The 16,555-nt window shown below is 36.8% G+C and overlaps 2 protein-coding genes and 1 long non-coding RNA gene across 3 annotated transcripts; 2 read left to right on the forward strand and 1 right to left on the reverse strand.

The window, feature by feature from the left end:
• Nucleotides 1-3,462: 3,462 nt before the first annotated feature.
• On the forward strand, nucleotides 3,463-5,740 carry LOC121232319 (uncharacterized). The gene is made up of 4 exons (XM_041118064.1): nucleotides 3,463-3,720; nucleotides 3,781-4,816; nucleotides 4,880-4,974; nucleotides 5,447-5,740. Exons 1-4 carry the CDS (start codon nucleotides 3,463-3,465, stop codon nucleotides 5,738-5,740), a joined length of 1,683 nt encoding a protein of 560 aa, XP_040973998.1.
• Nucleotides 5,741-7,148: 1,408 nt separating this feature from the next.
• LOC121232321 (uncharacterized) lies at nucleotides 7,149-8,437 on the forward strand. Its single transcript, XM_041118065.1, has 3 exons — nucleotides 7,149-7,385; nucleotides 7,539-7,741; nucleotides 8,293-8,437. The coding sequence occupies exons 1-3, from the start codon at nucleotides 7,149-7,151 to the stop codon at nucleotides 8,435-8,437; spliced, it is 585 nt and encodes a 194-aa protein (XP_040973999.1).
• Nucleotides 8,438-11,132: 2,695 nt separating this feature from the next.
• LOC121232049 (uncharacterized) lies at nucleotides 11,133-11,815 on the reverse strand. The gene is made up of 2 exons (XR_005930269.1): nucleotides 11,658-11,815; nucleotides 11,133-11,389 (listed from the first exon to the last, which is right to left on the reverse strand). It is a non-coding gene; the product is annotated as an uncharacterized lncRNA (long non-coding RNA).
• Between the last annotated feature and the right edge of the window lie 4,740 nt (nucleotides 11,816-16,555).

The following is a 16,555-nucleotide window of genomic DNA, read 5'->3' on the forward strand; positions in this document are numbered from 1 at the left end:
AGCACATCCGGACATAAAGAAGAAAGCTGACACCTTCGCCTCGAGTATCTATGGTTTGGTGATTTTCCCCAAAGCTTTAAGGCATATAGATGAAGCAGTTGTCGATTTCTTTGATCGACTTGACAAAGGAGTCACACCGGTGCTGGCAATTCTAGTTGAGACATTCAGATCTTTGAGTGCATGTCGGAGTGCAAGTGAAGGAATATTCATAGGGTGTAAGTAATTGTTGCTGGCTTGGTTCCACAACCATTTCTAGAAGGTGGATAAGGTTTCTTATCGGGTTTTCTCTGAGAGTTACTCCTTGTTAAAGGAAATAACAGCCATGTCCAGGAGAGATGACATATCAGAAGAAAATTAGATCGCGCTCCTCCGAAATCTTCAGGAAAAGGACATTGAGTGGAGAGCTTCTTAGTTTGTTCCTGATGAGATTCTTTATTGGTATGGAAGTTTTGACTGGGTACCTCTGCCTAGAATTTAGGGAGCTATTGGGTATGCTCATTTGCTCGTTTTAGGACAATACAGGTCAAGGCAATTTATACCGATGACACATGGATTAGCCTAGAGTGAGTTCTCGTATAGGGAGAACAATTATAAGAAGAAAGTTCGAGAGATTTTTGATGCTTGGAAACAGATGCGCCGGATAAAGAGATTGGTTACTGGATCAATGACGACTCCTGAATACAAGGGGTGGTTGAGTAAAATAGTTAATGATAATATCCTTGAGTCGAGTTTGGAGGATGTTCGTGCGATGGAAGAATATTTGCAAGTAATCCCCTCCGAGCTTGAAATTGTAAAACGAGACTTTGAAGAGAGAAATGCGAAGTTAGGAAAAAAGATAGAACAGTTGGAGAAAGAAAATATGCATTTGAGTTTGGATGTCAATGTTCAGAAACTCGAGGCTAAAAGTTAAGGAAAGGGAAAAGAAGGGTTGAGGAAGACCTGGACAATTTGAAAACTGATTACAAGAAACTGCGTATGTCGATGATAACTGTCGGATTGTGGAAAATGTCAGAACAGCGGTGACAGGAAATTCAAGAGGAAAATGCTAGAACAGATCAGTGAGAGAAGAGGTTCCATGATGCTCGAGCACATGAAAATTCTTTAAAAAAGAGCTTGGTTGAAGGCCAAGATGAGAAAAAAATGTGGTAACTCGGGTAGCGGATTTAGAGAAGGCACTGCATCAGTATCGTGGTCGTAACTCCGACATTGAATTAAGGGCTAGCCTGAACAGGATCGAGGATTTGAAAGGAAAAATGGAAGAACTTGAGACTATGCTACGGAAATGTGAGCTCCGAATTGAATTCCTTGAGTCGAACAATGAGCAGTGGAAGGAACAGTTCCGTCGATCGCAAGACCAAGTCAGGGAAAGAGATTATATCATGGGTGAGGCCGTAGCTCAGATACAAGAAGTAGCTGATCATTTACAGACCTTAGCGGTTTAGACTGATGTGCTACGTGTGAAGTATGAGTTAGAGTCGGACCGGGGTCGTGAGCTAGTTTGCCTTCCTAAGAAAGTTAAAACTTTGAGCATTAGGGCTAAGCCGTATATATGATCTGTTTTATGTAAAGGATTTTGCTTTCTAATAAAGTTTTTTAAATGGAATTGAATCAGAATCGACGTCTCTTTAGTTGTAGATTCATCTCATGCATTTGCATTTTATTGTATCATGTGCATTAAATTTCACAAAAAGAACCTTAATTAATTGAAAATTGTATTATAGTTACCCTGAAACATTAATATTACACACGAAAAAAGACCAAAGCTATGGATCAAAGGTTGGAAAATTTTGAGCAAATGCAGAAAGAAATGTAGGAACAGATGCAAGCGCAAATGCAAGAGCAATTAGCTAAGATCCAGCAAGATATGAAAGATCAAATGCTGGAATCTCAGAAGAGTATGATGAACGAATCGACTCAACTATTAGTTGGAAGGCTGGAAAAGGGGAAGAGTCCCATGATCAATGCTGAGGATGATAGCAGGATTCTTGCTTAATCTTCGGGTTTCACCCTAACAAATACCCCAATACCTCCGCAAAGGGTGTCTGTCAGTATCAAACCCCAATATCAGACTGGTACTTCGACACTGATAAATGTCTTGACGGGCTCGTGTTCTAACCCCGAAGGCCATCGGGAAAATCCTACAGTCTCTGACTTCGATGAGGTCACAGAAGTAAGAAAGGTAGGAGCAGAATTTCCAAAACAGCTAGAAGACTGATACAAGTGATTGGAGGAGAAATTCAAGGCGTTGGAAAGCGCTGATTATCATTGCGAAATGAATGCTAATGAATTGAGCCTAGTCTCGGATTTGGTACTCCCTCCGAAGTTCAAAATACCGGAGTTTGAGAAATACAATGAAACCAGTTTCCCTGAGGCTCATATTACAATGTTTTGTCGGAGGATGACTGGACATGTCAATAATGATCAGTTATTGATTCATTGTTTCCAAGACAGTTTGTTTGGAGCTGCGGCCAAATGGTACAATCAATTGAATCGTAGCCAAGTTAAATCGTGGAAAGACTTAGAACAGGTTTTCATTAAGCAGTATGGCCATGTGACAGATATAGCGCCTGACAGAATCACGTTACAGAACATAGAGAAAAAGTCAAATGAAAGTTCCAGGCAATACACTCAGAGATGGAGGGAGGTTGCTACACAAGTCCAACTACCATTGTTGGAAAAAGAAACAACCATGCTTTTCATTAATACCTTGAAGGCACCTTTTATTAATCACATACTGGGGAGTGCGACTAAGAGTTTCGCGGACATATTGATGTCCGGTGAAATGATAGAGAATGCAATAAGGTGTGGAAAGATAGAGGCTGGGGAAAGCATTAGGAGGTCGGCCCCAAAAAAGAGAGAAAATGAAGTCAGTAATGTAAGCATGGGTTATATGAAACCAATTATGGTAAACCAGCCGAAAACGGTAGCCACGGGCCAGCAAGCTTCGTCAAGGCAAGAGCCCAATTTACTCTCATTCCAATAACATATCGAGAGCTGTACAAAAGTATGTTCGATGCACATGTTGTATCCCCGTTTTACTTAAGACCGTTGCAACCCCCATTCCCCAAGTGGTACGATGCAAGTACCCAATGTGAATATCATGCGGGAATCGTGGAACACTCGATAGAGAACTGCACCTTTTTTAAAAAGGTAGTCGAAAGACTCATCAAAATGGGTGTTGTGAAATTTGATGATGCACTTGGTATAGGAAATCCGTTACCCAACCATACTGATCATAAGGTAAACGCGATAGTCGAGAATATGGAGAGGAGAATTAAGTTGGATATGGCAGAAGTGAAAACCCCGATGAGGGAGGTTTTGAAGAAGATGGTGGAGAGAAGTTTAATCATGCGAGATTTTGGGAGCAAATCCCGAGAAGCAAGGAATTATTGTAAGTTTCATGGAGAGGAGGACCATGAGATTGAAACATGCAATGAATTCAGAGCCCTGGTGTAAGGTCTAATGGATAACAAAGAGCTGGAGTTCTTTGAATTTGCTGAGAAGGAAGATGTATGCACCTCGGAGGAGGGGCTGATAGAAAGGGTCTGTGAGGTCAACCACCCAGTGGTGATCATTTCACGACCGAGAATCAATGAATCTGGAGCAAGAATAGGGCCAAGAGTTTTGATTCAGAAACCCGTGACTTTTCCTTATAAGGATAGGAAAATGGTGTCTTGGAATTATAACTGTAATGTGACATCATCAGGAGAGGGGAGTCTGGTCAGCATGCCAGATACGAAAGCTGAACCTGTAAAAGGGAAATCTGTGATGTTTGAATAGGGGGAAGAGGGGACAAAACCACTGGTTAATGAACCGGTAACTGAGGATGAAGGTAAAAAAATTTTGAAATTCCTAAAACACAGCGAGTATAGTGTTGTGGAACAGTTACACAAACAGCCAACACGCACATCAGTATTAGCTCTGCTCCAAAGTTCGATGGTACAACGAAATGCGTTGATGAAGGTGTTGAACGAAACCTATGTCGCTGAAGACATTTCGGTGAACAAGCTAGATCGTCTTGTCAATAACATAAGCGCTGATAACTTTATCTCATTTAGTGATGATGAAATACCACCAGGGGGTTTGGGATCCACCAAGGCTTTACACATTACCACTCGCTACAAAGGGTATACATTTCCGGGGGTATTAATTGATAATGGATTAACGTTGAATGTTTTGCCCTTGTCCACATTGAATAGGTTGCCAATAGACAGCTCTCATATGAAGACATGCCAGAATATAATGAGGGCATTTGATGGCACCGAGAGGAAAGTGATGGGAAGGATTGAGGTATCTTTGCTAATCAGACCAAACACATACGAGGTAGATTTTCTTGTGATGGATATTACGCCTTCTTATAATTACTTGTTAGAGAGGCCTTGGATTCATTCGGCGAAGGCAATACCGTCATCGTTGCACCAAAAGCTAAAGTTGGTGACAGAGGGCTGGTTGATAACGATAAATGCGGAGGAAGACATTATTGCATCCGTTACCAGTAGTGCACTGTATATAGAATATAATGATGAAGCAGTTGAGTGTTCCTTTCGGTCATTAGAATTTGTCAATGTAACTTCTATCATCGAAGGAAAGAGGATCCCTAGGGCAAAAATATCCGAGGCCACGAGGATGGGCTTGCAACTTACAGTTGGAAAAGGGGCGTTGCCTGGTAGAGGACTTGGGAAATATTTACATGGACGGGTTGAAGTGCCAATTTTGGCTGACAAGCAAGATCGTTTTGGTTTAGGGTATAGGCCAGATGCAAAGCAGAAAAGAAGGGAGATGGAAATGAAACAGAAGAGACGAAGAGCACGATTGAGTCGGGCAGAGGTCAAGTGAGAATCAATAACTTTTCCCCATATTTCTAATACATTTGTGTCAGGAGGAATCATCTATCCTGAGCCGAAGACAACAAGTGAAGGAATGGCCGAAGATTTGATAGGAAGTCTGAAAATCAACGTCATAACTGATGTGAAGGTGATGGAAAGAAACTTGGCAAGTATTCGCTCTTATGAGCCTGGAAGTGTTCTGAACAACTGGACTGTGGAAGAAATTCCTGTAGTTTTTAGAGCAAATACAGAGTAATGTTCAAAACACACTTTTTGTTTTAAAGCCTAGAAACGAAAAGAATCTTTTGTGAAATAGGCTCGTGTTCAAAACATTTTTATTTTAATACAAATACGCTTTTATGTCCTATTCTGAGTAAATATTCTTTTCTTGCATTTGATATTTAATCATGCCATACAAATACGCTATTCTTATATTCTTTTATTTTTCTTAGCTATCCATTCATGTCAATAATAGGTCTTTAGATATCAATGACATGAGTGACGTTGTTATGGACTCAGAGTTCCCTTTTGAGTGAGACATGTATCTAGAAGGATCTTAGGATTTTGAAGATGATGAAGACTGTAGCTTACCTCCTGATTTGTTAAGGATGGTAGAGTAGGAAGAGAAATGGATTCTACTCCATAAAGAGACAATCGAGAATGTGACCTTGGAAGAAGGGAAAGAGGTGAACATTGAAACTTGCATAACTGAAGAAACAAGACGGGACCTCATTGATTTACTGCAAGAGTTCAAATATATCTTCGCGTGGTCGTATCAGGACATGCCTAGGTTAAGCACTGATATTGCGGTGCATCGCGTCTCCATAAAAGAAGAATGCAAGCCTGTTCAACAAAAGCTTCGAGGGATGAGACCCGATGTTGCAGTAAAAATAAGAAAAGAGGTCCGGAAGTAATTTGATGTTGGGTTTTTGCAAGTTGTTAATTATTCAGAATGGGTAGCCAATGTTGTCCCCGTCCTTAACAAAGATGGAAAAATGAGGATGTGTGTAGATTATAGGGACTTAAACAAGGCTAGCCCCAAGGACAACTACCTCCTACCTCATATCGACACTTTAGTGGACAACACAGCAGATTATTCACTGTTCTCCTTTATGGATGGTTTCTTTAGGTACAATCAGATAAAGATGCATCCTGAAAACATGAAAAAGACCACATTCATAACCTTATGGGGGACTTTTTGCTATAGGGTGATGTTATTTGGGTTGAAGAATGCGGGAGCAACGTATCAAAGAGCCATGGTAACCTTGCTTCACGACATGATGCACATAAAAATTGAGGTCTACGTCGATGATATGATCGCAAAATCCCAAATAGAAAAGGAGCAAATACAGGTTTTGAGGAAATTGTTCCTGAGGTTGAGGAAGTTTCAGCTAAAGCTCAATCCAACAAAAATGTACTTTTGGAGCTAAGTCAGGAAAGCTGCTTGGTTTCATAGTCAACGAAAAGGGAATTGAGGTCGACCCCGACAAAGTCAATGCTATACAAAAATTGCCTCCGCCGCGCACTCAGAAGGAAGTTTGAGGTTTTTTAGGAAGACTAAATTACATCGCCCGGTTTATTTCGCAACTAACTGAGAAATGTGACCTCATATTTCATTTTCTCAAGAAACACAACCCAAGCGTGTGGGATGATGAGTGCCAGAGAACCTTTGACAAGGTTAAACAATATTTGTCCAATCCCCTAGTATTATTGATATTGTATTTGACAGTATTTGACAATTCAATGGAATGTGTGCTCGGACAACACGATGAAACAGGAAAGAAAGAAAATGCGATATATTACCTCAGTAAGAAATTCACTGAGTGTGAGACGAAATACTCGCCAATTGAAAAACTATGTTGTGCTTTGATTTGGACTACTCGGATATTGAGACAGTACATGTTATACCATACGACTTGGTCAATCTCGAAACTGGACCCTCTAAAGTACATGATGGAGTCGACTACTTTAAGTGGAAGAATGACCCAATGGCAAATCCTGCTTTCTGAATTCGACATAGTTTATGTGAATCAGAAGGTTATGAAAGGGAGTACAATAGCAGACTTTCTAGCCAGTAGAGCTTTAGAAGATTACAAGCCTTTGAATTTTGATTTCTCTAACGAAGATCTAATGTATGTGGCAACTACTGAAGAAGACATTCCAGAAGATCATTCTTGGAAACTTAATTTTGACGGGCCGTCAAACGCTGTTGGTAATGGAATTGGGGCAGTCCTGATATCCCCAAATAGAGATCATTATCTATTCACTTGTAAATTGGATTTTGATTGCACGAACAATATGGAAGAGTACGAAGCATGTATCATGGGAATCTGTGCAGCCATCGAGTGTAAAATCAAAGTACTGGAGGTGTATGGGAATTTTACACTGGTGATCTATCAACTCAAAGGTGAATGGGAAACAAGAGACCCAAAGTTGATCAACTATCGAGAGCTAATTCTGGATTTAATTAGGGTGTTTGATGATATCACTTTCTATTATCTTCCGCGGGATGAAAACCAGATTGCTGATGCCTTGGCTACGTTAGCTTCATTTATCAGAGTAAATAAACAGGAGGATATGAAGCCGATTTAGATGAGTATTTGTGAGGCTCTAGCTCATTGCTGCAATATCGACGAAGAAGAGGAGAGAAACGATTGTCCTTGGTATCATGATATTCTATGATATGTGAAGAATTGTGAATACCCTGATCAGGCAACAGAAAATGATAAGAGAACATTGAGGAGGCTGGCCAGTGATTATTTCATAGACGGGGAGATTTTGTATAAAAGGAGGAAAGATCAGGTACTGTTAAGATGTGTTGACGCTAATGAAGCTAAGAAAATCTTGGAAGAAGTCCATGAGGGTGTCTGCAAGACACATGCCAATGGATTCACAATGGCTAGGCAAATCATGAGGTTCGGGTATTACTGGTCCACAATGGAAGGAGATTGCATCAGTTACGCCAAGAAATGTCATAAGTGTCAAATTTATGGAGATAAGATCCATGCGCCTCCTTTACCTCTTCATGTTATGACTTCTCCCTGGCCTTTCTCAATGTGGGGCATGGACGTCATTGGGTCAATTTTGCCGAAGGCTTTTAACGGACATCGATTCATCTTTGTGGTCATCGATTACTTTACCAAGTGGGTAGAGGTTGCTTCATATGCCAATGTCACAAAGTCGGAAGTCAACAAGTTCTTGAAGAAGGAGATCATATGTCGATATGGCATGACAGAAAGGATCATATCTAACAACGCGTTGAATTTGAATAACAGCGTGATAGTTGAGGTCTATAGGCAGTTCAAAATTAAGCACCACAACTCGTCACCATATTGCCCAAAAATGAATTGTGCGGTTGAGGCAGCCAATAAGAATATCAAGAAAATCATGGGAAAATGACTGAGACTTACAAGGATTGGTATGAAAAATTACCATTTGCCCTTTATGCCTATCGAACATCTGTCAGAACTTCTACCGGGGTAATACCTTACTCATTGGTTTATGGGATGGAGACAGTTTTGCCCATTGAAGTTGAGATTCCTTCTCTCCAGGTTTTATCAGAGTTGAAGCTTGATGAAGCCGAATGGATCCAGCCTGGTATGATCAGCTGAACTTGATTGAAGAAAAGAGGTTGAACGCTATCCGTCATGGTCAAATGTATCAGAAGCGAATGATGCGCGCGTACAACAAAAAGGTTCGCCTCAGAGTATTCTATGAAGGAGACTTGATATTAAAAAGGATCCTCCATTTACAGAAAGATTTTAGAGGGAAGTGGATGCCAAACTGGGAATGACCTTATGTGGTAAAGAAAGCTTTTTCTGGAGGAGCACTGATGTTAATTGAGATGGATGGTAGGAGCCTGCCCAACCCAGTACATTCGGACTCAGTCAAGAAGTACTTCGCTTAAAAGGTGAAAACTCGTAAATGGCGCAAAAAAAAAGAAAAAAAAAGGAAGAGACCGAGGTGAAAACCCGTAAAGGGCGCCTTGAGACCAAATGGGTTTTAAATTGAAAACCCAAAAAGGGCAATTCAAATTTCGACCAAAGATAGGGCAAGTGGTAGTCTTGCTATGTTGGAACTAATGAAGAGGAAGTACGCATGTCTTGGGGCATCGACAGAATACGCTAGATCTCTTAGGCACATGGTAAGCTCAAAATGGTCCTCGTGGAGTTCATACGGAGGAGCTTAGGCTGCGATATCTAGGGTACTTATTTTTGTTCCCCGTTATCTATTTTTTGTACTCTGGCAATATTTGCTTCATTGATTAATCCATTCTTCTTGAATCTTGTTTCTAATAAATTTCAGTTTTGTCTATCTTATTTTTATGCTCAAGCGCTTGTATTGAAACAACGATTAATGGACTAATAATACTTTTACAAAAAATGTTTTGTATATTACTCTGGAAGTTTCTAAATGGTACAAGAACCTGAAACAAGACTTTTGATTATAACTTACCCAACTTAGGGGTGGAATATTTGTGTCCAAATTTGGATTATCTCTTCAAATTTTCAGTCAAAAATATTGATTGTATAAGAAAACAAGATATTATGACCAAAGCATAAGAGGTGATCATGATATTCCTCATTAATGCAAATGTTGGGCGTATACATCTGGTCATAATACTCGGAGAGTGGTGTAATAGACCGAGTTGATGAACGTTTCTAGGTGACAAGGGGGGTTTGAAGATGGTACAAACCTTATAGTGAAAGAGACTTTGAAACTAAAGTGGGGCAAGCCTATTGAGCAAAATGGGTTATTTCTGTGGTTTTTCATTGGAAATACTAGTCGAGCAGGAAGGCATATGACAGTGATAAAACTCTGATGAATAACGAGTGATGACACTTTAAGATTTAAAAAAAAGAAACAATTCACATAACATTTCTGCATTCATATAATAACACATCTAGTTAGGAGCATTTGATTCATTTCGATCATAGCATCCTAATTATTTGGCATAAGCATAGATATATGAAACCAATTTCACAGATCATGTTCCTCAGAGGATAGTACAGTGGCATCGGTAAGGACAGCAAGTCTTATCCCCCTGAGCAGTAGGGTAACAAGCTAAATTCACAGATTTTATCTCCATGTATCGACTATGGAGCAGATCAAAAAAGGCGAATCTTATCTCCATGTATCGGCTATGAAGCAAATTTTAGCCACCAGCCTTATTTCTCTGAGGTAGCAAGAGAGCAGGTTGAAGATACAAGTCTTATCTTCCTGAGGTAGCAAGGAAGCAGACTGGAAATTACAGGTCTTATCTCCATGTACCGACATGAAGCAGATTGAAAATGGCGAATCTTATCTCCTTGTATCGGCTATAGAGCAGATTTCAGCTACCAGCCTTATCTCTCTGAGGTAGCAAGGGAGCAGGTTGAAGATACAAGTCTTATATTCCTAAGGTAGCAAAGAAGCAGACTGAAAATTACAGGTCTTGTCTCCATGTATCGGCTATGGAGGAGATCGAAAATGGCGAATCTTATCTTTATGTATCGGCTATGGAGCAGATTTTAGCCACCAGCCTTATCTCTCTGAGGTAGCGAGAGAGCAGGTTGAAGATACAAGTCTTATCTTCCTGAGGTAGCAAGGAAGCAGACTTAAAATTACAGGTCTTATCTCCATGTATCGGCTATGGAGCAGATCGAAAATGGCGAATCTTTTCTTCATGTATCGGTTATGGAGTAGATTTCAGCCATCAGCCACCAGCCTTATCTCTCTGAGGTAGCAAGAGAGCAGGTTCTTATCTTCCTGAGGTAGCAAGGAAGTAGACTGAAAATTACAGGTCTTATCTCCATGTATCGGCTATGGAGCAGATCAAAAATGGTGAATCTTTTCTTCATGTATCGGCTATGGAGCAGATTTTAGCCACCAGCCTTATCTCTCTGAGGTAACAAGAGAGCAGGTTGAAGATACAAGCATTATCTTCCTGAGGTAGCAAGGAAGTAGACTGAAAATTACAGATCTTATCTCCATGTATCGGTTATGGAGCAGATTGAAGATGGTGAGTCTTATCTCATGTATTGGCTATGGAGCAGATCTTAGCCACCGATATTATCTCTTTGAAATTGCAGTGGAGCAGGTTAAAGTCACAAACCTTACCTTCCTGAAGTTGGTGCAAGGCTACTTGAAGAAGAGGTGCACCAAAGAAGTTGAGATTCAGCAAGACCGGGTAAAATTGGTCCTTTTAAAGTCTTTGCCCATTCTCGTTACACGACAATGAGCAAAGAGGGGCAGCTGTAGAAAGCCCATTTCGCCCGGGCTTTTAAACTTCTGTAAAAACCAAAAAAAAAAAAAAACAGTCCAATATAGATTTTGAAGCCTAAGTTTAAATGCCGACCCAAAATACAGCTTTGGCCCAAATTAAACAGGCTCAATACATTGACCCAAAATTCTAGGCCTAATTGTCAGCCCAATTACATTAAACAGCTAGCTAACCTAGGAATCCCTAGGTTACCCACGCCGCAACCCCCACGTTCAGCGCCTCTCCACCACACACGTCGGCATATCAGGCATGACCCCCAGCTCGTTTGTTGCTCGCCCATGTCCGTTCACGTCTCCACGACCTGCGATTTGAGCAAGAAAACAGCAGAAAAACTATTTATATTCGGCTATAAAGCCTCCAAAATTTTCATTGTAAAGGGCTGGTTTTTTGGACCTTCTTTTTTTAGAAAAATTGAAGATAGAGATAATATCAAACACATACAGAAAGATATAGCAACCATATTTGTTTGAGGTGATTTAAAATTTCATTTTCTTTCAATTTTATTTCCATTTTCTTTGATTTTTTTATCTACTGTATATAAGTAATAAGAGAAAGGGGAGGCAGCTCACCGGAGTTACCATAGGAGAACCTTCGCTAGTTGCGAATGGAGAGCTTGGGCATTAGCCTTTCGGCTGAAGAGTAAAGGGAGAGTGAGGGAGATGGAAAGCATAAAGCATTTAGGTTTTTTTAAACAAAAAATAAAAGTTAGAATGTTTATTTGTTTTTTTTCGAAGTAAAAATTTTTAAACAGGTTTTAATAAAGGAAAGGGATGTTTGTCCGCATGTTTTGGCTATGAGTGGGGGATTTGCACATTTAGTCCCCTACTTTTGTGCTAATGTTCATTTCGATCATTAATTTTGCATTGTTCTCATTATTATTTCTTTTTTTTTATTCGTTGTATTTTGCAATTTATTCGTTTTGAATTTTCTTTCATGTATTCCTAGATTATCTATAGATGTTCAATTCAATACCATTATACATGTATATACGTAACTTATACTAAATTATTTTTACTCTAAGTATACATTATTGATTTCCTATTATTTTACGTAAATATTTCCTTTGATTTTTTATTTTTTTATATGTATATATATTATTGATTTTATATTATTTTATGTATGTATATCTTCTTCTAAGGACCCTATTTTAAATGGTATATTTTATTTATTTTAAATACTTTTATATACTAGTATCTTTGTTTTTATATATAAAATTTTCATTTCATGTATATTATTTATTTAGATTGACAAATACTATGTTATATGTTACTTACTTTTCTTTATATATACATTATGTATTTTGAAATTTCATTTAAATATTATTATTTCATATATGATTTTTATTTATTATTTTTTATCTATCTCGAACTTTCATGTATGCTACTTTCAAATTTTTATATATGTTTGTTTGTTTGCATATTGATAATTCCAAATTGCATTTCTTCTATATCATTTATTTGTTTGTTAGTTTTAAAACTTGCCACATGTTGTCTGTGTTAATTTGCTTGGAACTTCTTTAAATTTGCTTTTAATTCATTAGCCTTCAAATGTGAATATTGGTATTTTTTATAATATATTGTATGTCGCTTTTGCATGTATCCTAATCATTTGTATTTTCTCACTATTTATCCATGTGAACCAAATGAATATACTTTGAGCCGATTTTGCAATTGTTTATCTAAAAAACTTCCAAAACAAATGTAATGTTTGGCGTTTGGAAATTTGGGAAATCGTGCCCTAACGTGCTGGGTTTCGATTTTCTGCTTGCTCAAAATAGTCAAATATTCATTTAAAATTTTATTCATGTTTTCTAAATTTTAAAACAAGGCAATGTCCTATGTTTGGAAATTCGAGAAATCGTGCCCTAACATGATGGGTTTCATTTTTTCGTCGGACCAAATGATTGAATACCCTTTTCGTTGCATTTTGGAAGTCATGAGGTGACCTCAATTTTTAGAGGCTTAAAATATTTTGTCCTAACGTGCTGGATGTGGTATTTTATTCCTTTGGAATGAGTGAATCTTAAAATCTAATTCGAGTTGTTCACGCATTTTTAAAGAAATCGTATTTTAGCATTTTTTTTCCTTCAAATTTTCAACAATAGGGCGTTAAATAATCAATTGGTACCAATTTTGGGCGTTATGAGGGTGCTAACCCTTCCTCGTCCGTAACCAACCCCCGAACCCTTTTTCTCGATTTTCACAGACCTAAAATTATTGTTTTAATAAATCAAATGTTTTATTAAAATGATCAATCTCACGGTGATCTGATTACACCTTGAAAAAGATCGGTGGCGACACCACATTTCGTTTTTTAAAGTCGATCCCTATTTTTCCAAAAAAAATTAAAAATGGTTTCGACAACCGAGATTACATATTCTTCAATACACTAAGTTGGGCCACCGAAATTCGTCTGAAAATTAAAACTTTTCAAACATATTCATCTTATTCTTTAAAGTGGGCCTTCGAGGCCTATAACGCATCTAGAGACAATGCGGGACGAAACCGAGAACATTTGATGAACTTTGGGCACCTTAGAAAAATTTTCCCTTACTTTGAAATATTACCCGCCCATGTGATGGGGCAATGTGGTCACACACGCCCGTGTGGCTTGGGACACGCCCGTGCCCTTAGCCCGTGTTAATACTCGAGCATTCTATTAAATTCACACGGCCAGGACACACGCCTGTGTGTCTAGCCTGTGTTAATTTAACAGACTTACAATTTTTGATGCAGGGGATGCACGACCATGTCACATGCCCGTGGGTGTGACCCGTGTGTCACACACGGCCTAGGCACACGCCTGTGTACCCAACCGTGTGGACCCTAATAGGCTATTTTCCAAGCCTTTTGTCACCCTCAAATGCCCACTTTCACTTGTAACTTTTAATAAGGTCTAACATGCCCTAATTTCACTCGAAACCTTTCGTTTACCTTGATCAACCTTCGGAATTTGTTCCTCGGGTTTATTGAGGTTGAAAAGTTTGGAAACCCTAGTTATGGTGGCTCGGGAATTTCGGTTGGACAAGGGAGAAGAATGGCTGATTTTTGCCTTCTTTTTCCCATTTTATTTCATTAACATGCCAAATGACCAAAATGCCCTTAAGCCCTTTTTTGAAATTTCATCCATGCAAGCCCATTTTTCTCTAAAAACTTAAAAATTGGGCAAATTGCTCTTTGAGACCTTCTAATTTATAATCTAAAGCAATTTCATACAAATTGCTTCTAGAATCCAAGTTTGGCAATTTATTCAATTTAGTCTCCGATTTCTAATTGGACACCTTACTCAAAGAATTTCTTCATGAAACTTTAACACATGCATATTCTCATATTCTAAGTCTCATAATAATTATAAAATAAATATTTTGATGTCGTATTTGTGGTCCCAAAACTACTATTCCGACTAGGCCCTATTTTGGGATGTTACAAAATGACTTCTTATGATTTTACAATTGTGTGGGTGGTATCGACTTCTATTCATTACGCTTATATCCTTTCAACATCTCAGTTTCCCCCTAGTTAAAAGATAAATGTAGAACCTTAAACCTTAAATACATTACTTTCTAAGTGTTTTATATGTGTTTTGATATTTTATATTTTAATAGGTGGTCTAAGTAGCGTGACCATACAACATACTAGAATGACGTGTTAGCATCAAATTTAAAAGTGTTCTAAAATAACAAACTAAATTTACAACAATTGAACCTATCTCCTTTATATTTTTAAGTATTATAAAGCTAAAAAAAATAAGTTTCTAGAATGTCTTAAACAAATTAGGAATGTTTTTTAGTACTTCATAGTCCTTTAAAGATGTTTCCAAGCAATTTTTAAGTCAAGTATCAATACCTTACATGTGGGTATTGAAACCCCTAAAACAGTGTCTAATAGCACTTTTTAAAGGGCATGATATTGATAACTAGCCTTACGTATCAATATATGGCAAGTAAGTAACCCCAATTAGGGGTGAGTATTTGATCGAGTCGAGTTGAATCGAGTAAAAATTTTACGAGTTAGTCAAGTTGACAAATCCTATTTTAGCAACTGAACTCAATTTGAATTTTTTTCGAATCGAGTCGAGTTAACGAATCCTATTATTTATACTTAATATTGCGTTTAGATGGACCGATTATTTAACTAGTAGACTAAGTACAAGATTATTCAACTACATGAACAATATAATGATTTTGCCTTTTAATTTAATTTTTTTGAATTTTAACTTTTAAAAAAGTAAACATTTATCAAAATGGAGTAGTTTTGTCTTTTCTTATTCAGATTTTCGGATAACTCGAATTGTGTAATTCATATTCGAGTTAAACCAAAAAACTTAATTTTTTATTCGAATTGATCTGAATAACTTGATTAACTCAAATAACTTGAACTATTTAATTCAAAATTTGAATTTTTTATCAAATTTTCAAATCGAATTGGATTTTACTCACCCCTATCTCCAAAACTATCTAGAAGAGTATGATATCGAATCCCATTTATGAAGAATTAATACATGCATTAAAGGTGTCAATACTTAGTCAAATTTTTACGAAAATTTTTCTACAAGGTATTGAAGTTATAAGTATCAAAACCTTTGCTTACAAGATGTTATTAATGCAAGAATTTAATACTTCCAATCTCCAGAGTCAATCTCAAACTACTACAAATAAAAAGGTTAAACACTAAATAGAATTAGGGAGTATAGCCTATTGAATTATTTTTATAAATTTCGTCATTTCACTTTTTCGAACTAAATAACGAGTTAATAAATCTCTTCTTTTTACTATTAGATTTTCTAATTAAATTCGTTTTATTATTAAAAAAATATTTTACTTAAAAATGTTAAAATTATATTGAAACTAACTTTTACTTATGGTCATTCATGCCCACGTCTTATATTATTATTAAAAATATTAGTTTAAATATATATTTAAAAGTATTTTATTCCTCTTTGAAATTTGTTTTAATATTATATATTTTTTAAAGTATTATTTATCAAATATTTTAATATAATTTTTTACTAATATTATTTATAATTTTATTAAAATTTTTAAAATATATGAATTATATCAATTATTTAATACATATTTATCAAATAGCCAACAACTTAAGAGCTTAAAATTGATTAAAATCTACTTAGGATTAGTTTTTCATTGCTTTTCGAAAGTGATGTAAAAAATGTTCATGAAAAGTATTTTTGAAAAGTTTAATTTAAATTTTAAGTGTTTAATATTGTTGACTATTGCAGTAAAAAAAAGTAATTTTGAGAAATAAAATGTTCATTTTGGACATTATGTTACAAAGTAAAAATATAAATTTAAACAATCTTCAAATTCATTAATATTGTGATATTTTAGTAAGAATATAAAAAAATAATTTATTGTAATTCATTATTAATATTTTAATATATGAAATATAAACTTTAAATATTTGTAAGACATTAATTTTAACTATTTGTAAAATCTAATTTCAATATATAA

Source organism: Gossypium hirsutum, chromosome A07 (assembly GCF_007990345.1).
Source record: "Gossypium hirsutum isolate 1008001.06 chromosome A07, Gossypium_hirsutum_v2.1, whole genome shotgun sequence".
Taxonomy (NCBI): domain Eukaryota; kingdom Viridiplantae; phylum Streptophyta; class Magnoliopsida; order Malvales; family Malvaceae; genus Gossypium; species Gossypium hirsutum.

Excerpts from the sequence above, each read along its gene's own strand:
- LOC121232321 (XM_041118065.1), top strand. The coding sequence starts at position 7,149 with ATGGGAATCTGTGCAGCCATCGAGTGTAAAATCAAAGTACTGGAGGTG. Across the intron at positions 7,386-7,538 it reads CGTTAGCTTCATTTATCAGA|GCAACAGAAAATGATAAGAG; the intron begins GTAAATAAACAG and ends TACCCTGATCAG. Across the intron at positions 7,742-8,292 it reads ATGGCTAGGCAAATCATGAG|AACTTCTACCGGGGTAATAC; the intron begins GTTCGGGTATTA and ends AACATCTGTCAG.
- LOC121232319 (XM_041118064.1), top strand. The coding sequence starts at position 3,463 with ATGGATAACAAAGAGCTGGAGTTCTTTGAATTTGCTGAGAAGGAAGAT. Across the intron at positions 4,817-4,879 it reads GAGACGAAGAGCACGATTGA|GAGGAATCATCTATCCTGAG; the intron begins GTCGGGCAGAGG and ends CATTTGTGTCAG. Across the intron at positions 4,975-5,446 it reads ACGTCATAACTGATGTGAAG|GAAGAGAAATGGATTCTACT; the intron begins GTGATGGAAAGA and ends ATGGTAGAGTAG.